Genomic DNA, 23,305 nt, shown 5'->3' on the forward strand with positions numbered 1-23,305 from the left:
AAAGTGTGGGGGATGTGGGATGTGTGCTGGTGTGAACTCACTCGAACCCATTTGTTTAGTCCTCTGACTCTGACCCTGTTTTGTCTCTTAGGAGGAAGGAAATGGGAGAGCACAAGGGCTGGGATACTTTCTCATGCTCAGTGAGAACAGTCCACCCAAGTGAGTTGGCCGATATAAATAAGTTGTAAAAAATAGATAATAATAATAATGATAATAATAATAATAATAATAAAGACATAGTATAACACTGAAGTCTAAATGGTCCTCTCAGTGCTGCAGAACCTTTTCACTACTTTTAATACTTTGAGAAGAATTGGAGGTCTAAGCCTTCAGAAATTAAACATAAATAAATATATTTTTAATAGATTTTTTAACCATCTTTGTTCATTTTTAATAATGAATAGTTTGTCTTAATATATAATATTAAAAATGTTTCATACAGGACATAAAACCTGACCCAGCACTCACCTAATTCTATTCTATTCCTTTAATTCATTAATTTAAAAAACGTTCCTATGTGTACTGTGCTAGACTAAGACTTGTCACAGGCAGCTTGTTGGTCTGATTGCTTCTATTATTCTCATTTTGATAAAAGCTTTTACTAAATGATTAAATGTAAATGCAAATAAAATATTTTTTGAGTATATAATGTATGTATAAATGTATATAATTCATGACAAATATTGAGATACATAGTAAAGATTAGGCGTGATACAATACAATCAGACTTCCATTATTTTGTGTCTGGGCTTTGCTCACTTTAAATCCTGGAGTGACGTCATTTTACGCCACGGAAACTGCTTGGATCCCAAACAGTCCCACCTCCGCTGGCTCGAGCTCTGATTGACAATAATGGCGACGCGTTCGTCTCGAGTTGCACCTCAATAAAACATTACTCGAGACCGTTTTTTCACAAATTCGTTGATATTACCTGGGCTTAAAGGATATCGGACAGAAATTATCTCCGAATCTATTTTGGCAAGGAATTATAAAGTTCTGCTGGTGGAATTCTTGGGAAAGCACTAACAAAGGTCTCCACATCCGTGGCGAAGTGGCTGCTGTTTACAGACGCGAGCGTGCATTTGTTTCGGGCGTGAAGAACTGCGATTATTTCATCTACAGCCATTCATTCAGCTATTACACTGCATTTATTATAAACCGGGACGCCTTGCTGAAACTGGCTCACTTGCACGGGCAGCTTGGGCTGCTTTTTGCAGAAGCTTTTCACGAACAGCAGCTCGCGCAGACATTGTGAATCGCGTCACGCAAAGTTGGACCATCTGTTGATCGCACAGCAAAGTTCGCAAACCTTTTTTACATCTCCCGATAAAAACGACGGTGTTTTTTTCTAAATCGAAAGTTTTTGTTGCTATTTTGCTAAAGTCAAGTAACAGCTTACAACTTTATTAGGGCTAGCTATAATAGCTGGTTAGCCTAGACTTGCTAACTGGCCTTTGCTAAAAACCAACCCTTAGATCCTGGAATGTAACGCTTGCCAAATCTACCACAACATTGTTTCCAGAATAAAGGGTAATTACAACCTAAATTAGCTTTCTCTTCTCCGTAAGATATATTTCACCAAAACTACTCAACGTTACATTTTGTTTGTTGCTAACTTGCACAGTTTTTAATACTTCAGTTAATATATATACAGTCTCCAGGATATCAATAGACAATTAATTGTATGACTTCAGAAAACTAGATCCCTTTACTTGTCCGTACAGCTAAATTGCCCTCCTTCACCTGCCGTTGACCCAGATGCAAGTTAAGACAAGACGAATCGGTTAATTTAAAACCAAGTTTTCTGAGCTGGCTTGACGGCTAGCTAAAAGTATATCTTATCGCAACATTTGCTCGTAAATGACCACCGGTAGGAATAACCGAGTCATGATGGAAGGAGTTGGTGCTCGAGTTATCCGCGGGCCTGACTGGAAGTGGGGAAAACAGGACGGAGGAGAAGGGCACCTCGGCACCGTCAGGAGTTTTGAGAGCCCGGAGGAAGTAGTGGTAGTGTGGGATAACGGTACCGCCGCCAATTACCGCTGCTCCGGGGCTTATGACGTGAGGATTCTCGACAGTGCGCCCACAGGTGAGACAGACTTTAACCTTGTGTGATATCAGTGCATCTGTCACCTGATCTAAACAAGACCGAGCTTGTTCATGTCGAACATACATTTGGTTATAATTTAAAACAGAAGTGTAGTGACATAAAGCCAAGTATGGTGACCCATACTCAGAATTCGTGCTCTGCATTTAACCCAATCAAAGTGCACACACATAGCAGTGAACACACACCGTGAATACACACCTGGAGCAGTGGGCAGCCATTTATGCCGTGACGCCCGGGGTTCCCAGGGCAGTTGGGGGTTCGGTGCATTGCTCAAGGGCACCTAAGTCATGGTATTGCCCGCCGAGACTCGAACCCACAACCCCAGGGTTTGGAGTCAAACTCTAACCACTAGGCCAAGACATCTCCACAAAACATTAGGATTGATAAAATAACATTAATTACTGAACATCACCTAATGAACCTTAAAAAAAAAAAAAACACAAAAAAAGTTCAGGTCATGAAATTTTAATATGTGTATATGTGACCCTGGATCACAAAACCAGTCATAAGGGTCAATTGAGATTTATATATCATCTGAAAGCTGATAAATAATGCTTTCCAGTAATGTAACAGTTATAATTTGTTAGGATAGGGCAATATAAATATCAATACTGTGATAAAACTGTTTTAAAATCTGGAATCTGAGGGAGCAAAAAAAAAAATAATTCTATATATTGGGAATTCACCTTGGCAGTGCATATTACTAATCAAAAATTAAGTTTTGATATTTTTACAGCATATCTTCATGGAACATGATCTTTACTTAATGAATTTGGCATAAAAGAAAAATAAATAATTTTGACCCATACAGTGTATTGTTGGCTACAACTACATTATTGTTATAATGCTACAAATATGCCTGTGCTGCTTATGTTTATGTGTATATCCATCTATATAGAGAGATAGCTAGAGAAATATAACACACTTTAGTTGAAGCAGTGCAGGGGGACATCAACTCTTGTGTCTCATGCCTGTAATTACCATGTTACAGGAATCAAGCATGATGGCACCATGTGTGACACCTGTCGGCAGCAGCCCATCATTGGGATCCGATGGAAATGTGCCGAGTGCACCAACTATGACCTCTGCACCACCTGTTACCATGGTGATAAGCACCACCTGCGCCACAGGTTCTACCGCATCACCACTCCTGGAAGTGAGAGGTGAGTTTCCTCCCTGTGGTCTTGACTCCTTGGCATTATTCCCCTCTCTGGGTAAGGTGGTTCTCTGGCCAGTTTCAGACCCATCATGCAACATTTCCTTCAGTTATGGGCTGTTGTTGCCTGGCGACAGGTGGACCACTGCCTGGAGGGAATAGCAGCCTGTAATAGTACAGAGCAGTTTGCATCATCAGTCACCATGTCCATCAGTGTGGACGATTTATGTCTAAATACAAGCTACTTTAGATTTGATTTGCATTTCGATTTGACTTTAAAGCTGGCCCGCTGGTCTTGTTTTATCTGGTTTTTAATTTGAGGGATATTGCACTTTGTCACATCTACCTGTGCCTAGTTTGTTCATATATTTAAATTTATTTGGAATTCCTGTGTTAAGCAATCCATGATCTTATTACTTCTTTGTTTTCTCAAAGAAACATTGGTCATTTATTTCTGCTCTTTACATAAAGGCTTAATGTATATCCTACTTTTGTATAGTATATTATGACTGGTTAAATCTGGTTAAATTTCATCTGAACAACTGGACCCTAGTTTCTTACATGCTTGTTTTTTTTTTTTTTTTTGCATTTCTTGCTTCCTGTTGCTCCAGTCTGTTGAATTATCAGTGAAACAACATGTTTGATGAAGATGCTGTATAGGATCTAATTGGCCCCTATTTGTGTGAATTTTGTGTTACTCTAATAATATTTACTTGTCTGCTGTTCTATAACAATATAATTAGCAAATGACCTTATGACAGATAAAAGACTGCCAGATCGAATATCCAGTCCAGTTGATGCCCTGATAAGCCTTGTTGTTATCCACTGTTTTGTTCTTCAAACTTAGTAAACTGTTTGTTGATAACTTAGTACACATTATGGTAAAAGGGTGTTATGGCAGAGAGGCTAGTGACTGGAGTTTCGTTCATTTTGTTCCTGAAACAAGCCAGTGATTTTGAATAATGCAAGCGTTGGATCAGACTCTGTGGTAGACCACATCAACAAATAAACTTGGAAATTTGGATTAATCATCCAGAAGCAAACCATCTCAGAATGCAGTATGGTGGATGTTTTTAGAAAGAGGAATAATTGTTTAAAATAGGGCTTGATTCTTCTGACATTGGCACACTTCTCTGTTTCGTTTTCTCTATTAAATACAGAGACTACATATATGCGGCAAAAGTTAACTTTGTTTAAAGACCCAACATCGATTACCCATTTTCCTTGCTGTCAGTTATTTGTCAATGTTTATTACATTTAAACGGTCTAACTCTTTGATACTTGGGTAGGCCTTTCCTTGTAATTTCACTATTTTCTTGTCTCAATTGTCTTGCTTGGCTGTCGTCTTAATATAAAATGGGCTTTTTCTTTCACTGAAGTATATGCAAAGACGCATCAATGTTCGTTGAATTGTCTATAGGTTGAAAGTCTGTCGTGATCATAAAACAGGAAGTATGTGCTCTTCTATTTCTGCTTCATATGATCTGAGGTTAATGTGGGTCTTACCAAAATATATTAGACATGTTTACTAGTTATACATGAATTGTTAATACAGCTGGTCTCGTTTACCTACTAAACTTTCTTGAAAATAGAGCTGCTGTTTTGTTTTTGGAGTTGCGTTCCGTTCCTTTTTTCTGGCTTGAGTAACGTCTCCTTCGCTGACTCCATATGGTAAGGCTATTAAGAAGTCTAGCAGTTGTTTAGCCATCTCTTTTGGCATCCACCCATAACTGCCCTTAACATGAGCTCAAAGAAACAATAGGTCAGCTCAACAGCTGGTCTCCTTTTAACTAAGTGTGACTCTATTTCCCTAGTGAGAATGGTTAGTGAAGTACAACAAAGACAGTGATGAAGCCAGGCCTTTTTCCCTTGGCAGCTGCTGTCTCCTGCTGTGGTTTCCAGCTGCTTTAGGGTGCACATGAACATTTTATGCACAATTATTTTATTTGTATTTGTTTGCAAGTCTCTTTAGCGTTTTAAAGATTTTTTTAACAGAAATTTGCAATCTCAAGCACAGCCTGCATGACATTAATATGTTTTGGGAATGTCATGTTTTGTATTGAGATAAGCGGTTAGTTAGGGGTGCACAGAGAAGAGAAATGAGCACATGTCAGCAAAGCTGGAGGATCAGAAACTGACTGCTTAGGTTCAGCATGGGGCAGCTTCCAGATGGGAGACGAGCTTCTCCAATTGAAACAAACAATAAGTGATTTTTAAAAAATGATCCAGGATTATCCTTTTTATTCTGCAGGTTAACCTTTGTGTTTCAAAGAAAATGGAGCTAAACAATATAAATGATGGAAAAGCCTACTGTGGGATCATGTTTGTTAGCTACAGTATTTCAGGAAGCTACTTCTCCACTTCTAATATTTAGCAATAATTTTTAATATGACCTTTTCTTTTTGAAAAACATATACTTTTATGTTCCAAAGCATATCATCTGAAATTGCTTTTGTGTTCGCACAGAGTTCTTTTGGAATCTCGACGCAAGTCAAAGAAGATCACCGCCCGGGGGATCTTTGCAGGAGGTCGGGTGGTGCGAGGGGTGGATTGGCAGTGGGAGGATCAGGATGGAGGGAATGGAAGAAGAGGGAAGGTAATGCCTCGACATGTTTGGTTATGCTCACTTTTCTTTACTCATCATTTATCAGATGAAAAACACTCCTCTATCACGTAGATAAAGCTATGGGAATGAGCTTTCATGTTCACTGAAGCAAAATTAGATGGCGCCAAGACATTATTATTTCACATGTATTCATTTAACTTACGTCATGCAACATCCATCCTACATTAGCAGTAACTTAAAGGAATAGTCCACTTTCAGAATGAAAATTCTCTCATCATTTACTCATCTCCTACTTGTTCCAAACCTGTATGAGTTTCTCTCTTCTGTTAAACACAAAAGAAGATATTTTGAAAAATGTTGGGATCTGAACAGTGAATGAGCACCAATGACTTCCATAGTATCTTTTATAGTTTCGGTTCCAAACATTTTTCAAAATATAAATAAACAAACTCATACAGGTTTGGAACAAGTAGGTGGGTGAGTAAATGTTGACAGAAATTCCTTTCTGAAAATGAACTACTCCTTTAAAAAGTGCTGTGAAACATTAACAGTGAAAATTGCCTTTTAACAACATTATATACAAACCTTTTAAAGCTACATTATTATTAACTGGCATTATTAAAAATATAATACACGTTAGCACCATAATTTCAAATAGGGCCTACAACACAAGTGCAAAGACTGCTGGTTTGATTCCAGTTTTTTTATACCCCAATTATGCGACACTAGATATCTATTGACATTTATTGTATTCTGGTGTTGTATGAGGCTAATCACTGTTCATATTTAGCCTTTAGCCAGATTGATTTATTTAGTGCTCTGTTGCTGAAGAAAAAGAAATCACTGCTACTCTTTTGCTTATTGACTTACCTGCAAAACCAAATAGGGCACAGCATTTTAAAAATGTATTTAAATGTTATCCTACTAAGAAACTATTTTTGTATACTTTAAGTCAGTTTGCTGTTCTCGAATCTTTCCCATAAGTTCTGCACCGGTATTTTTAATGCCGTGATTTGAGTGAAAGGTGATGCCGGAGGGTACTGTACAAGTCAACTATTCATTTGGTCTTTGAATTATCTGAGGCCACTCCAGTTAAGTGTATTTAAAGAGTGCTTTCAAGCACACTTCTTTCAGAGAGAGCGCCTACTTCGACCTAAACATTGAGTTTGACCGCTAAATCTGCCAGTCGTAGTTAAAGCAGCATTCTGCCACTCCGATTGGCGTGTCTGGTGGGAAAACATTCACGTTTGCTGCTTGTTCACTGATTTTACCTTTACAAATCTTGTTTATTGTGTGACTGGAATTACATATGGTACATTGTTATAGAGGAAATCTTGACATGGTTGATACTGGATTATTAACACAGTTGATCTTTGAATTGTTACTGTTTCAAGCTGAAAGTTTAAAGTTGGCTTTAAATGAAAATTCAATTTCAGTTAATCTAAATTTATTTTCTAAATGCAGCTAATAGATCTTAATGTAAACATTTATATTGTGCATGTGTTTCCATAAAAAGAAAAAAATGTTTAGCATTTAACTGCCGCTAAGACTCTAGACTTTAAAGACTCTGACTAACTATATACATACCATTCAGTGGCAAACATTTTATTATTATTTTTTTTTTTTTGCAAAGGACTGACCTTTAAGATGTTAATTAGTTTTTCTAATGTAATTTTGTTTGTTTCACACAAGGCTTATTGGGATGTCTACGGTCCTTAAACTCTTGTGCCCTTGAATGTTGTGTTTGTTAGCTGAATAAATCTGACTGTAGAGTGCTTTAGTTATGTGACTAAAGTGAAAGATGTTCAGTAAGTCTTCCTCACCATCCTTCTATGTTTCAGGTGACGGAGATCCAGGACTGGAGTGCTGCCAGCCCCCACAGCGCAGCCTACGTCCTCTGGGACAACGGGGCCAAGAACCTCTACCGAGTGGGATTCGAGGGCATGGTGAGCCACCCCCATCACTATGCACATACACAAAAGACTGCAGTTTACTGGCCTTTGTGTTGCTACCCACCCCCTTCTACACACACTGCACCACACACAGACAAGTCATCCTATATGCTGGCCTTCTTTATAAGAGCCATGTGCAGGGCAGCCATTGTGAGGGGCAGCTGGATGAGCTATCTGCATGATAAAAGAAGTCTGTTCCCTTTCTGTCTCTTCACAAGAGAGTGATATTCAACATGAAGACCAAAGGCAAAGAGAGCAGGGGGTGTGGTCTGCAGAAAGCGTGCCTCAGTTATTGAAGCGCTAAGCTGCTCACTCATTGGCTGTTAGAAATTCTGCGACATCTGAATTTCAGCCAATCGTTTTATGGTTGGGCGACGGCTTTTGTCTGTGATTGTAATATATCCGGAGGGTGTGCGCAGCCATCTGCCACTGGAATTATTAATTAGATTTGGATCAAATGCAGACAGCTGTATCAGAGACTGTTACAATGTTTAGACTTTGTGTTTGGGGATAAAAAAAACATTATTTGTAACACATCTGTTATTACTAATTGTCTTTTTTTCTGTTTTTTAGTCGGATTTGAAGTGTGTGCAAGATGCCAAAGGAGGCACTTTTTACAGGGACCACTGTCCAGTGTTGGGTAAGCTTTCCAGATGTGTCATACTAGTAGGCTTATAATATTTAACATGAATGTATTTGAGTTATAAAGGGGTTTAAGCCTCGTAGGGCAAGTGGTCACTACTGCATCCTAATTGTATGAGTGTATTGTATGAGATGCCTCCACTAGGTGTCAGCAGAAGATGGTATGGTGAGGCTCATCTTCAAATATGACACATTCCTGTTTAAAAGCTCTTTTGGCCCCAGTCCATAATTGACTCCTTGCTATCCAAGCCAATACCGTTAGGTTCTAAACAAGAATGGTCAATTTAAATGCTCTTGAAACCTTAAGAAATGGTCCTATGCCAAGTTTACCGCTCCATAATCACTGAGCAAGGGCTATATATTGAAGTTGATTTAACTCTAAATGCACTGTAATGCAGACAAATGCATACAAGGCTCAAGTCAAGCATATTGAAGGTGTTTGTGGTTGATATAAAAAATATACAACATACATTAAAGTACTGGAAAACCATTGGTAATAGTTGTGTTTATGAAGAGGTACTTGAAAAATGTTTTAAATTGGCTTTATGGCAATATATGAAACCAGGCCTGACAGTAAGGACTTGGTTTGAAAGTCTTGTCAGTTTAAACAATCAAGCAATGTTCAGCCATTCAAGTCCAAAAAAAAAGAGCCAAAGAAAATTCAGTTTGGTACTCGCAAGCTTTTTGTGTGCGGGTGAGCTAAAACGTCACCCGAAAGCACAGCTTCAAATAATATAACTTATCCATCCACCAAGGTTTTGAGAAAATAAAACCAGAAAGCTTTGGAAAAGTCATGGAAATCTATTTCACAATTCTGTATATAATAAAATTATGTTTAATCAGGTCCTGAATTTGGATGCAGTATTGCACATACATAGCATACTTATTCCTGGAGCTTTTGACTTTAAAATAAGGGAAATAGCTGGAAAACATTTATTTTATATAGCGTGTATGTTAGACGAGTAAATAAATCCACACACACCATCAGATCAAATCAGTCATTTGGAAACCGCGTGAGTGATACACCTGTACCGTGTCCGCTCTCTTTGACCTTCTCTTCAGATAGGAGCATCTGTTGCTGCACGCTGTGATACAAGACTTTAGCTCATGTTTTGGTAAAATTGACAATTGCAACTTGCCCAATCATCACAAATTTGCCATTCAGTACTCGCGTGCTCCAGAGGCACTTTTCTGTGCCCTCACAGGCACATCCAAAGCACGTGCTGCGGTTAAGTTGAGTTTGTTGCGCTTAAGTGGCCAAATACACACAAAATGACATAAAAATTTTAGTCCTTTTGTCTTAAGTTAATGTAAACAGTTGCGAAAAAACGCATGTTTATCAGTATTGGATCTGTGAAATAGCTCTTGTGACAGCAGCAGCCTAATAAAGCTGTGCCATCAGTCCCTAATGTTAATCAAACCACAAAAGACAGAGAAAATCCCTCACTGCTGTTGAATAACTTTATTATGTTAATTCACAGTTTATTCAATTTCTGTAGCCTATTTAAAACACAATCATATTTTAGAATTTTTTTAAATATTTGCATCATTAATTATTTATCTTATCCATTTTTGTATTACCCATCCGAACCGTGGGTTATCCACAGCGCATATTACTGCCATCTGCGCATCACTAGCGCACAGAGACCCTCAGTTCATGTGGACACCAAATTTAGTTCTCTTTCTTGTCTTCTTGCACTATTGCTTGTTTGTTTTTGTTTACTTATTTTATTACTGAGTGTTTGGATTTAAAAATTATTAGCAGAATAGAATATGTTGTTCTCAAGATGATAATGATCACGAGAAGGCATTCTATCCTAGATCATCTAAATTTTTAACCTGTGACTTTCTGTAGGTGAGCAGAATGGGAACAGGAATCCAGGAGGCCTGCAGATTGGAGACTTGGTCAACATCGATTTGGACCTGGAGATCGTTCAGTCGCTGCAGCATGGGCACGGAGGCTGGACTGATGGCATGTTCGAAACGCTCACCACCACAGGCACTGTGTGCGGCATTGATGAAGACCATGACATCGTTGTGCAGTATCCTAGTGGAAACAGGTCAGTCACGCGTTATATATTAGCTTAAATGTTGTTGTTGTCTTCACAATTATGACAAATCATTATACACATTAACGTTGATTGATATTATATACATAAAAACAATTAAACTTTGGATGTAATCAGTCTACAAATCCAAAAGAAGCTGTGTTCCTGAATGTGTATCAAGACCTAAATTGATGTTATATAAGACCATAAAATTCTCATTATTCCTCTTAGTAGTACAAAAACGGTGTAAACAAAACCACAAAGCAAGCAGTTTAACAATATTGAAGTAAAGCCTGACATTTGAAATAAAAGTTAAAGAAAATTAGAATTTTTTTTTTTTAATGTAACAATTTTAACTTTTGTTGTTGAATGTCTGTGACTTAACCTTTGTGCTGAATTGAACACTGAAGCTTTCTGTGTGTTCTAGGTGGACATTTAACCCAGCGGTGCTCACAAAAGCAAACGTTGTACGTAGTGGAGAAGTGGCGGCTGGTGCTGAGGGAGGCAGCTCTCAGTTCATGGTGGGAGACTTGGTCCAGATCTGCTATGACATTGACCGCATCAAACTACTCCAGAGAGGACATGGAGAGTGGGCTGAAGCTATGCTGCCAGTGAGCATCACCTAACATATCCTTAAAGCGAATTCTGTTGTCATTTACTTACCCTCATGTCGTTCAAATCCATATGGCTACACTTTATTTTAAGAGTCCACTTCTAGACATTTATAGCCATTCTACTAACTATAAGTAGCTTTGCAACACTGTGTGAACTAACTGATTAAATTGAAACTACATATCAACTAATTCTCATTAGAGTATTAGTAGACTTTTACTTTAGGTTATAGTGTCTGCTGGGCACCATCAAAATAAAGTGTTAGCATATATTAAGCAGACAGTCTGCTAATACTCTAATGACTGCTAGTTATTATAATGTCTAAAGTGGACTATCAAAGTAAAGTGTAACCACATATGTTTTTATAATAGAAGTCAACAGTTCCCTAAACCGTTTGGTTATCAACATTCTTCAAAATATCTTTTTAGATTGAATATAATACAGGTTTGTAAACAATGTGTGGTTAAATAAATGACAGAATTAACATTTTTGACTGAACTATGCCTTTAAAGATTACATGATTCTTTGAATGATTAGATGAATATTACACTTTGGCTGTTATACCAACATGGATATTTTTGATTTATTTTATTTAGTAAGAGAGCAGATGTAAAAATGAGAGAGAGAGGGAGAGACGGGGGAACAGGATCAGAAAATTAGCAGGTTTTAAAGCGGGTTCGACATTCGGTTACCATTATGACACGAAGCACTAGGCCAGAGCTCTGTAATGATTTTGTTATTTCATAGTACAGTGTAATGGATTTATCTAATCAAATAATTGCTTTTTTCCATACTAAGACATCTGGCTCTTGTATTCTGTACACGAAAATCTAGAGACTAATCGAAAGCACCCAGTGTGCTTGAGTTTAAAGAAGATGATGAGGATTCACTTGCAGCCACTGGCAACCTTCTTCCAATAGCACAGTTGTTTTATTTTATCTACTGGCTGTTTCAAGGTAAAGCAGTGGATGAGATGCTAAGAGTGGCACTGAGTCAGTGTGATTGGTTTATAATCCTGGGATCTCCCTCTTTTTGATGTCCTCGATGGACACATCTTAACAGAATTCCAATAGCTTCAGTTATGAGCAGTATAAATGAGATATGGTCCTGCAAGTCTAGGAGCCTTTGGGTATTCTCTTTTTAAATGAGCCAATCTCAATTTTAAAAGCCAGACCTTACACTTATTGATTTTCCTCTCCGACGACCACATCTCTCTATCTCTTTCTCTCTCTCTCTCTCCCCCTTCACAGTACTTAGGATGTTGGCCTCACAGGGGTGCTTGTACCTGTGTTGGTAATATGCAGTTTGCACACAAACTTGTCTAGCATTCCGGCAGTTTGAGAGCTTAGAGGAAAGGGAAATGGGTTAAATGCATTAGAGATGGTTTTAGGACAGTCACAGCCTCATATGCCCATGTTTTCTCTTGCGCAGACCCTTGGGAAGGTGGGAAGAGTGCAACAGATTTACTCTGACAGTGACCTCAAAGTCGAGGTTTGTGGGACATCCTGGACATACAATCCAGCCGCTGTCACTAAAGTGGCTCCCGGTGGATCTGCTGTTACTAATGCCTCTGGAGGTAATACACACACACACACACACACACACACACACACACACACAGGGGGATATGTGGTTTATGGGGATAGCACAAACTGTATTAAGGCACTTCACTTATTGCCATGCACACCATTTGTGTTATTTTATAGTTTTAGTGACTTATACAATTTGATAGCGTGACATTTTACTTCCACGTTTAAATTATTAATTTCAATTAGGGCTGCACATTATTGGAAAACACTGACATTGTGAAGTTTTGTTTTTCTGTTATATACTTAGCAATTTTCACCAGAAGACTTGAAAAGCTCTTTTTTTGAAAATAATACTAATTTTAGAATGATTGGGAATGAGTTTGTAGGGAAGTGCCTCTGATTTCAGTTCTATTTTGTTATATCACGCAGTATATTGTGGCATTAATTGATTTGCCAGAAGGAGAAAATGTCCTATATTTCAGTAGTGCTCACTGTCAACCACAGACAAGCATCAATCTGTTTCTCATCGGTCTTTGTGTACTCTGTGTGACACTATAGCAGTGTTGACAGAGAGTCCTTCTATGCCTGCAGAGCGCCTGTCTCAGCTCCTCAAGAAGCTTTTTGAGACACAGGAGTCTGGAGACATTAATGAAGAGCTGGTGAAGGCCGCGGCCAATGGTGACCTAGCCAAAGTAGAGGACATCCTGAAGAGACCTGATGTAGACGTGAGAATAAAGTTCTATCATCACACACACTAGGGCTGTCACTTTTGTGAAAAAATCATTTTTCGATTTTTAAGACATACGTGTTCATTGAATCGATTTGTAAAATCGATTTTCCACGTCTAAAAAAGACGTTTCCTTTTTCAACGTCAAATAACGGACGAACTTAAGGAGAGCACTGGAAACGCACAAGTCAGCAATATTTCTTATTTATTGGCATATGCAAAGGGAATGGCTGCCATAACAAAAGAAAAACATCACTGCAGGCCTGGCTGCATTTATGACTTAGGCAATTCAAAAATCTCCAAGATTATTTTAAATAATGATTCAATCAATTTCAAACAACTGTTCAAAAAATGAAACATTAAATGGACTTGAGAACAGGCCATGTGTGTTTTTTTTATTTTTTTATTAATGAACGTAACCGACACTTAGGCTAGGCGGCATTAGGCAGGCATGAAACACGCAAAAAGCCTAGGGACATTACAAATTTATTAGACAGGAAAACAAGTCGATCAACATTTTCGGGGTCCAGAGCAGAGCGTTTTTTATTCACTATATGTACAGCTGTTGAGAAGACGCGCTCCGACCGCACTGATGTCCCAGGGATACTCAGGTACAGCTGTGCAAGGTGGGGGTATTACTGCCAATTTTCCACCACAAAAGCCGGTCGCTGTCAGCTTGCAATGGTCCTTCTCATAACTCAGAATCTCCTGTAACTAGATGCGCGCATGAGGCGAATTCATGTCTACCGCGCCGCAAGACCTCCAGACGCGTGTAATCGCGCCTTTACATTTACTTATCATTGAAATTATTCGCGTAAGACGCTCTATTCGCCTTTGGTGTGAACGCAGCCTAAGAGGACACTTTCGATGTCACTGGGTCTTATAGGCGTGTAAAATTGCTGGTATTTTCTGTCTAGCTTTCGCAAAGGTTACTGCACTTTCGGAATTCTTTATTTTCTTTTTCTGCTTGGTTGTGAGTTTTGTTACATCTATATTTTTTAATTGTTTAATTATTTTAAAGTTAATAGTGTACATATTTGGTTAAAATCGATTCCCTATTTTCATTTTCGAAACTTTTTTTTTGGTTGGTCCGATCAATTGTACAATCGATTTTCGAACTGAAGGTGGCAGCCCTAACACACGCACGCGTGAGCACTGTACTAAATTTGCACATCCACAAAAACCTCAGCAGATTTCCAAGTTCTACACATCCCCTACATATGATATTTTGGTCAAATGGTATAAATTAATATTTTGGCTAATGATTATTTGCTGTCAATATGAGTGAGGTATTTTCAGTTTAATTTTTTTCCACAGTCCAACTCGCCAAATCAAAGAATAGTTAAAGACTTAAAAAGTCCTTGTTACAAGACACTATTTGATTTGATCAAATAGGTAGCAGTTCTTCCATTTTTGAAAGTGCCAAGTCAGAAAGAAGAAACTTATGCAAGTAGTACTTTGATCAAGGAACGTAATGGTTCTAATTTGTAGCAAGACTTCTTTGAACTGCTGCACCTTTTGGTTCTAACTGGAGTCTCACAGATCAGGTCAAAAGCACCATCAAAGAATGATGGCTGCTCTATATATGTATGAGATTTCCTTTGCTCAATTTTTTTTTTACTCCTATGAGCCTCAAACTCTGTTTATGGAATATGGAACTGCTTCAGTCTAATCTCTAACATTCTGAAAGTATTCAACAGTCATTCGTATGAAGACATGGGCACGTAAATCGTTTTATATAAGACTGAACAAAATGATCGAGGAGTTTTAATCAGAAAGGTTCATCTGTAGATGAGGCTAAAACAATTGTTTCATTTAAGTATTTTGAAAGGGGTTGAAGAACATTGCTTCTGTACATTTTTAAAATGGACTATTGTGGTCTCGCCACAATAACAATGGGGAACTGTTTGAATACACCAGTGACTGCACAGCAAGTCGATTGAAAGGAAATGAGAAGGAAGTTGATCCAAATTTTGTTTGGAATAGAGAGACTAGACAGTGGAATGCAGTGCACAAAGATCATGTGATATAGCAATGATATTTGGTATTAGCATTATTCCCACAGTCCTGGAAGACTTGGAAATGTCGGGGAATTTTAAAATTGTGACTTGCGTGTTTCTTTTGGATTTTAATTTCTGTGTGTGTAATTTGCTGTTTTATTATTAAATATTTGTATAATCTCATGATTTTTAAAAAGCCTTGTTATCGTAAATAAATAGAAATGCCTGGTTTGCATTAGATTTGTCACTTTGCCTGATGGAGACTTTACGTCTATATACATTTTATCAGTTTGAGTCTTCTTTTCCCCCACTTTTTCGATTTGTGTTGGTGCCAGGACTGGCCCGGTGCCCTGCCGCCCCTCACTGAAGTAATTGCTTGTAGCACAGAGCGAGAGGAAGGGAAGTCAAATTGGTTAGGGTGACTGGCCAAATGATATGCTCGGCAGGAAAAGACATGTCCTGCAAATACACCAGGGGCTCCAGCATTAATATTCATGCCTTTGCACACTGGTTCAACTTACCGCAATGCTGCAGATCACAAATAGACACTTGTGTATATGATAATAAATGTGCGCACAAACCCATTTTAAAGAATGACACACACATGGAATCTGAGATGCAAATAGCATGATGCGATCATCTCTGTCTTTTTGTTTCCAGGTGAACGGGCAGTGTGCAGGACACACTGCCATGCAGGCAGCCAGCCAAAATGGCCATGTGGACGTCCTCAAACTGCTGCTGAAACACAATGTGGACCTGGAGGCTGAGGTATATCTTGTATCCTGCTCCTACACCACCTCTTGTAACTTTTGGCTGTTTTCCCCCCTGGAGTTTATTGTGTTTGGAACAGGGCAAACCATAATGTTGTGGCTTGACTACTGACCTTAAACTGCCTTTTTTTTTTTTTTTTTTTTTTTGTATTTCAGATACCTCTAGCAGAAGTTTTTGTTGTAAGAGAGATCTTATGGAGCTAGTTAGCTTATTGAATCGAGTGAAATGTTTCCTGGTTTATTTTTAATGGAACAGGAATGCAAACTTGTCTCTTTTTGGGGCAAAATTATCATATCTAATCCAAAATATATCATTTGTGTAGATCCAGTGAATCCAATTTTTGAAACTGGTTGGAGTGTCAACAAATGAGAAGCTTGGGTGGTTTTTCCCTCAAAATAAAATTATAAAAATGATTGAATTTTTAATTTAATTTAACCATTTTCTGTAAAATAAATGTATTATTATTAAATTCTGTAATTATTTCACATTATGATATTATAAGCAAAGTAACATTTATTTATTCGGTGAATTGTAATAATTCAATGAAATAAATATTTTGATTTAATTACTAGATTTTTTCAACCAGTTCGAGTGTCAATAAAATAGTGTGTGTGTGTATGTATATAGATATATATAATTTTTTTTTTTTTTTTTCAAAATACAATTACAAAATAAACTTTGGCTAAATTTTTGAATGCAAAGAAATAAAGACAGACTGTTTTACTAAAATATATTTATTAAATACTCAATATTTTTTTTATTAATATTATTACTATAGTAATATTGTATGTATTTTTAATAAATAGTTATAATTGAATAAAATATATATTTTAAATAATATTCTTTTATTAAAATAACCATTTAAAAAATATAGTAATTATAGTAATAATAATAATATTGCCCCTGACACCCACATCTTTGCTACCTTCTTCGCCAATGGGGAGCTTGCATCCCTAAAATTAAATACTCGTGGCAATATAGCATAATATCCAAGTATGATATTTAGTTTAAAGATAGGAGCGGTTTAACCCATGGGAGTAGTCTTCCAAGAAACTTGCACTAATAAAATTTACAGTCACATTGTTGAAATAGGAATGCAAAGTCAAATATATTTGTAAAGATGAGGCTTAAGGTGCTTCAGAGACATATTGAGGTAACGTTAAGTTAATGTTGGCAATGCAGTCAGCACATCTATTGTAAATATTAAATATTTAACATTGAAATCTTTAATGGAATATTGTGGTCCAGTGGAGAAAACAGACTGGATGCCTTGCCACTGTCAGCCGGAGGAACAGATAGATTATTAGGTGAAGTCTAACATCTGACTAATTAACCAGAAGATTTGCATCGTTATAAGGCTGTTGCTTCAGTAATCACTGTGTCCATAAACATCCCTCAGTTGTTCATTTTTCTAGGCCAGTTATAGTTCTAAAAGCTTTAGAGTCAGACAGTGGAATCAGACTGTGATGTGTTTGAATGAGGATTCTGACAGTGACTGACGTGTGACTCTTTCAGGATAAGGATGGAGACCGAGCTGTCCATCATGCATCCTTCGGGGATGAGGGTTCTGTCATCGAGGTGCTCCATCGAGGCGGGGCTGACCTGAATGCCAGAAACAAACGCAGACAGACGCCTCTGCACATCGCTGTCAACAAGGGCCATCTACAGGTGGTGAAGACTTTGCTTGACTTTGGCTGCCACCCAAGTCTGCAGGTGAACTATCTGTCTAAGTGTTTCAGTCACTGGTGTCTCAGAGCCTCTCGGTTCCTGGCTTCTTATTGCTTTTATTGACACTTTTGGTCACACTTTCTAAGCTGCTGCTAGTAGTTAGCGAGTAGCTTCTTAATATTATTATACACTACCGGTCAAACTTTTGAAATAATTATGATTTGTTTTTAATGCATTTGAAAGAGTCTCTTATCCTCCTTAAGGCTGCATGTATTTGATTAAAAAACAAAACAAAAAACAATCCAGTAAGATATTAATATTGTGAAATATCATTACAATAAAAAATAACATTTCAATGAACAATTTCCATGTAATGCCAGCATTTAGTATTATACTTACTAAGCATTTGTATAATTTAGTATATTTATGCCTGTTCTGTGGAAACAGATCAAATCCCATCACACCCTTATAAAATACTGTTGCGTTCAGTAGAAAAAGCTGCACATAGTACGGAGCGTGTAACTTAATGCTGCCCCCTGCAGGACTCAGAGGGGGACACACCTCTGCATGATGCCATCAGCAAGAAGAGGGATGACATGCTCTCTGTGCTCCAGGAAGCAGGTGCAGATGTCACCATTACCAACAATAATGGATTCAACGCACTCCACCATGCAGCTCTGCGAGGGAACCCCAGGTATGGCTACCTTCAGTTTGCATGTGTCATAATTTGGGTTGAATTAAGCTTGTGATTAATGAGAAATATGCATTTCTGAATTCATTGAAGGGTTTAATTTCATATTTGGGGCCTGTGCAGAGCAAATTGGAGGCTCCTGAAGTCAAAATAAGTTATTTTTTCTGTACTGCGGCACATTTACCATTGTTTCTTCATGAATGGTGTTGCCCACTTGCATACAAACCTAATCTACAGCAGGCTCTCTGATTGCATCTAGGCCAGTGCGATTAATCAAAATTAAATTGCAATTAGGCAAAAGCTGCAATTATCATGCGTATCTTTCAGCGAGCCACGATTTTATGATCAGTAGACATCTCCATCCGAAGGCCAGAGGATGCTGTAACTCCAAACATACCCCACAGAAGAAAGAAAATTCACGTCTTTACATGTCTTTGTTCCAGTTATCCATATCCCTTCTAGCCACAACCCTGGAACCATGTGCGTTACCTTTCTTCTGTGGGACATATTTGGCGTTGGAGCATGAGAGCGCCCTCTGTCCTGAGGATGGACATTTACTACTGATCACAGAACTGTTCTTCGCTGAAATTGCAGGCCCTAATTGCATCCATTTAGTTAAAGGAGACCGCCACTGTTTTTCCATATTCCACTATGTTCTTCACTCAACCATGTTACTGCGCCGAGGTCGAAGTGCTGAGAAGTGCGCCATACGTTATAGTCATCATTTTTATCCACTTCGGAAATCGTCACTGTTTATTTAAGTTCAAAAATGCTTCCACAGTACGTTCAGCATCTGCCTCATATTCACAATCTCAGCCATATTCTCAAAACTATCTTTTTCAATGACTTCATATTCAATATTTTGATCACTGGCATCTTATTCACCACACCCAGCATCCAATGGCAGTGACCTTTATATCTCATTGCGTATAGTTATTGCTCTGCAGTAAAGCACTTTTAAACAAGCAACATTTTTGCTGATGGTATTTGTTTGTTTTATGCCTGCTATAATTATCAGTGAAATGTCATGTCATCATTGTGTATTAAACAGTGCCACCTTGAGGGAAAAAAGATGCATTGTATGTATTGAGTCATCCGGTATGTAAATATTGTTGCGCAGAAAAAAAAAAATACTTAGACATTTACGTACCTCTGGTCTCTAGCGCCCTATACAGTAGAGAATGATGTCCCAGGTCGCAAAAGACCCGAGGTATGCATTTAAGGGTTAATATAAAAAGTGTCCATGAATAATTATAACATAAAATTGCATTAATGCCTTAACCAGGTTAACCATTTATTTATGTCATTCATTAAAGGGAAAATTAACCCATGATTTGCTCACCCTCAAGCGAATCGTTGCATTTATGTAAGAAAAACGTCTATATTTAAAACGTTATAAACCGCAATCTCTAGCTTCCTCTAACTCTTGTATATGTGTTCCTGTGAGAGTGGTGTTCCAGCGAATGACTTGCGTCGTAGGTGTGGCATCAATTCACTTCAGAATGCCTTTATTAACCCCCCTCTCCCTTTTTAAGATGGATGGATGCACTTTATTGGACTTCAAAATCTCAGCACCCATTCACTGCCATTATAAAGCTCGGAAGAGCCAGGACATTTTTTTATATAACTCTATTCTATTCATCTGAAAGAAGAAAGTCAAATACACATAGGATGGCTTGAGGATGAGTAAATCATAGGGCCATTTCTAATTTTTGTGCCGTAGAAAATTGGTGTATAAGTTACAAATGCCTCAATGAAATGATCAATCCCCCAATGGCAACATGGGGTTCCTTTTTATTGACTATGTGGATGAAGAACTGCGCCGGGTTATTATTTACGGCTCGTTTGTTCAGTAGAGCCTTGCTTGGGAGCAGAACCTGTCCCTTCACCATCAGAAAGTCCTAGAGATATATAGCTCTCCTCCAGCTCATCATTTACTTGTATTTCTTGCATGAGCTCCCACCGCTGCAGTCATCTTTGCGCAGCACTCTATCTTTCCTGTGCTGAAGCTTTTCAGTCCAGTCCTGTTGTGCAGACTTGAGTATGCATTAACTGGGTCTGAAGGCTTGTGCTAAGCTTGGGTCTTTTTTCAGTATGTGGTTAGGTCATGAAAAACTTGTTGGTTGGATGATTTAAAATATTTAATCTCCTGTCGATTGCATAAACATAGTAACTATGCCTTAAGAACTAACTAGTAATTAACCAAGTGGCAATCAGGCTTACTTTTTTGCACTTAAAACAGTAAGTCGTACCCTTACTTCACTTGCACCATTTTAACCAGTTCGATTTTATTATGGAAACATCATACAGCAGGGAAAACCGTTTGAATTTTTTTTCATCCTTGCACATTTTCCTAAAGTCATTAAAACATCGATGGTGTCTCTCAACTGGTGTTCTTTAATAATGGCTGTTGTAAGTACAGTTGTAACCTTATCCAGGAATTTTAAACAGCCAGACGAATCAAACAAACCTGTTGGACTGTCCAAAAACATTCTTGGTATGCATATGCACTTTATTCTTTCAAAGGTTTTTTTTTTTTTTTTTTACTCCTTGAAATATGTTAATATGAAAAAGAAGAAAAAAAAAACGTATGCATTCTGGCCTTTTCTGTCTATCTATTTTAAAGATTTTATTAAACATTCCCCATGTTTATCTATACATTGCAAATTTGCGTCTTGGTTGGGTATGTTGAAAGAGTTCATAAGTTTTTTTTTTTTTTTCTGTGTTTATGACAGTCCCAGGCTGAGAGCAAGACTGGTTCCTCTCACTGGCTCTCTGGATGGCTGCTGGAAGGCAGTTGTGCTCCAGCGCTGTAAACAGTACGATTAATAGCCCATGACTCATAACAGAGTCCACAAACAGGCCCTGCAGAGGCTGCCGCTGCACAGTCTCTATTACTACTGTGCAAATGGGTCAACTTGTTTGTTAACCGCCACATGGACTCTGCTGTGTGCTGCTCTACAGCGGACTAGTCCAAGCCTTAACCAGCAGTCACATCCAGCGCTGCTAGTGGAAATGGTATCATAGGAACAGAGGTTGGCACTTAGGAAAATGATTGGTCAATGAGGTGTTTTATGTTTATAGAGAAACCGTTGAATATGAAAGCGAATGATCAATACAGATTATTATGGGCTGTTTGTGCCTCTGCTGTATTTTCAGGTGAATTGGCAGTTTTCTGCTTGATTTTAGGCCACTCAGTAGATTTATTTATAGAAATTACCCTGGACCATAGATTAGTCTGTCTTTTTTCAATTGATGGTAGTTAACACAATTTAAATGCTTTTTTATTGGAATTTAAATATTCTTTTGTGATAATGTAAGTTTTTGGGTCAATACATTTTTTTATTTTTTTTATCTTAAAATCCTTTAAAAATGCCACACAGTGACTTGAATAGACATCCATGAGCAAGTCTTAATTCTGTATTTAAAATAGTTTAGAAATTTTTAGGAGATGTGCAAGTCAAAAATGGTAGGATGATGTTTCAATCTTATCACAATGAAAACAAAAATCATTATTAAAAGAATCAGGGATGAGATTTTTCTTTCATATTTATATAGCTTTCCATATTATCAAACCTAAGAATGTGAGGTGGGAGACTTTAGGGAAGATTTACATTTTGAAATAAACCTTTATTGCCAAGCAAACTTCAAAATGCTGTGATTGCAAATATATTTTTATGCGTTGCATTCTGAAGGCGCTGCATGAGGTAGTGGCACCATTGAGCAGTTGGTGTGGGGTATACCCTTAGCATCCCAGCCAGTCCAAAATGAATCATCAATACTCACCAACACAGCACTCTGACCCTGGTTGAGATGCTAAGGACAACACAGCTGCTAGATATGTTAGTTACGCAAAGTTTTTTTTATGAATTCGAACTATGTATGCTGGCTGCAGTTTCTGAATATACAGTTTAACGTGCTGCATGTTTTCATTTCTGCAGTTGCTTTGAGATTAGGTCACTTATAAAATGCATTTGAAAATGCTACTTGCTGCTACCATCAAATTTTTAATGACGCTCATTTATAAAATGTTGTCAGCAAAAGAGAAGCTTTAAGGTCTCCCTGCAGTTTTCCACCAAAATAAAAATAAATTAAGCCATAAACATTAGTATTGTAATTTTACTGGTGGTGTTCGGTTAATGGGTTCCTTCCTTTTAGCTCTAAGCTGATCACAGGCCTGAGAATGAAATTATTACGAAGAAACCAAGTAGTTAGAGGCTTAATATTATACTATTATTTCTTAGTGGAAAAAATAACTGCTTTAGTGCCTACTTTTTTTTATTTTATATGGTGTGACTATGCAGAAATCTATAATATTTTACTGTTTTAGTTATGACTTGGACATAGCAAGATCACTTGAATTAATTGATATAAATTAATCATTCATGATATTTATTTTAAAAAAAAGTACATTCACAAGTATTTAAGCTGTAAGAATAATGTTATTGCTTGGTTCCGCAACACTTTTTTATTTATTTAATAACTTTAACCATTAAATGTAACATTTTATTGAAAATGGTAGAACAGTTTTTAAAAACATAAAAAACAACCCAAATAAACAATAAGATTTTTTTTCCATATATTTTCCAAATATATATTTATTTATTTATAGCTCATTTCATTTGTTACACACAGGACAATCATTGAAAAGCGTCTTCGTTTAACCAAACTTTAGTAGAAAAAGTGACCAGTTACAGCAGTTAAAACACAAACCATATATATTTTTAACCTAAAATCTTGATGTAAAAGAATAATGGATATATTAACTATCTCTATATATGATATGAATAGAGGTGCAGCTCAGGTTCAGCATGACAGATCTGTGTAATTATT

The 23,305-nt window shown here is 37.5% G+C and overlaps 1 protein-coding gene across 7 annotated transcripts in view; it reads left to right on the forward strand.

Moving 5' to 3' along the window:
* The first annotated feature begins 811 nt into the window (after positions 1-811).
* mib1 (MIB E3 ubiquitin protein ligase 1) overlaps positions 812-23,305 on the forward strand; it is a 54,701-nt gene continuing 32,207 nt past the window's right edge. For 3 of the 7 annotated variants that reach the window (XM_026206777.1, XM_026206781.1, XM_026206783.1), the window contains exons 1-12: positions 812-2,089; positions 3,102-3,273; positions 5,733-5,862; positions 7,674-7,778; positions 8,358-8,424; positions 10,282-10,486; positions 10,902-11,085; positions 12,518-12,662; positions 13,174-13,340; positions 16,003-16,110; positions 17,629-17,826; positions 18,324-18,475. In XM_026206777.1, the coding sequence (XP_026062562.1) occupies positions 1,861-2,089; positions 3,102-3,273; positions 5,733-5,862; positions 7,674-7,778; positions 8,358-8,424; positions 10,282-10,486; positions 10,902-11,085; positions 12,518-12,662; positions 13,174-13,340; positions 16,003-16,110; positions 17,629-17,826; positions 18,324-18,475 (1,862 nt within the window). In that variant the 5' untranslated portion in view covers positions 812-1,860. The remainder of the gene's footprint in view (positions 2,090-3,101; positions 3,274-5,732; positions 5,863-7,673; positions 7,779-8,357; positions 8,425-10,281; positions 10,487-10,901; positions 11,086-12,517; positions 12,663-13,173; positions 13,341-16,002; positions 16,111-17,628; positions 17,827-18,323; positions 18,476-23,305) is intronic. The other 4 variants (XM_026206778.1, XM_026206784.1, XM_026206780.1 and 1 more) reach the window with 3 other exon arrangements.

This window comes from Carassius auratus, chromosome 27 (genome assembly GCF_003368295.1).
Source record: "Carassius auratus strain Wakin chromosome 27, ASM336829v1, whole genome shotgun sequence".
NCBI classification, from domain to species: domain Eukaryota; kingdom Metazoa; phylum Chordata; class Actinopteri; order Cypriniformes; family Cyprinidae; genus Carassius; species Carassius auratus.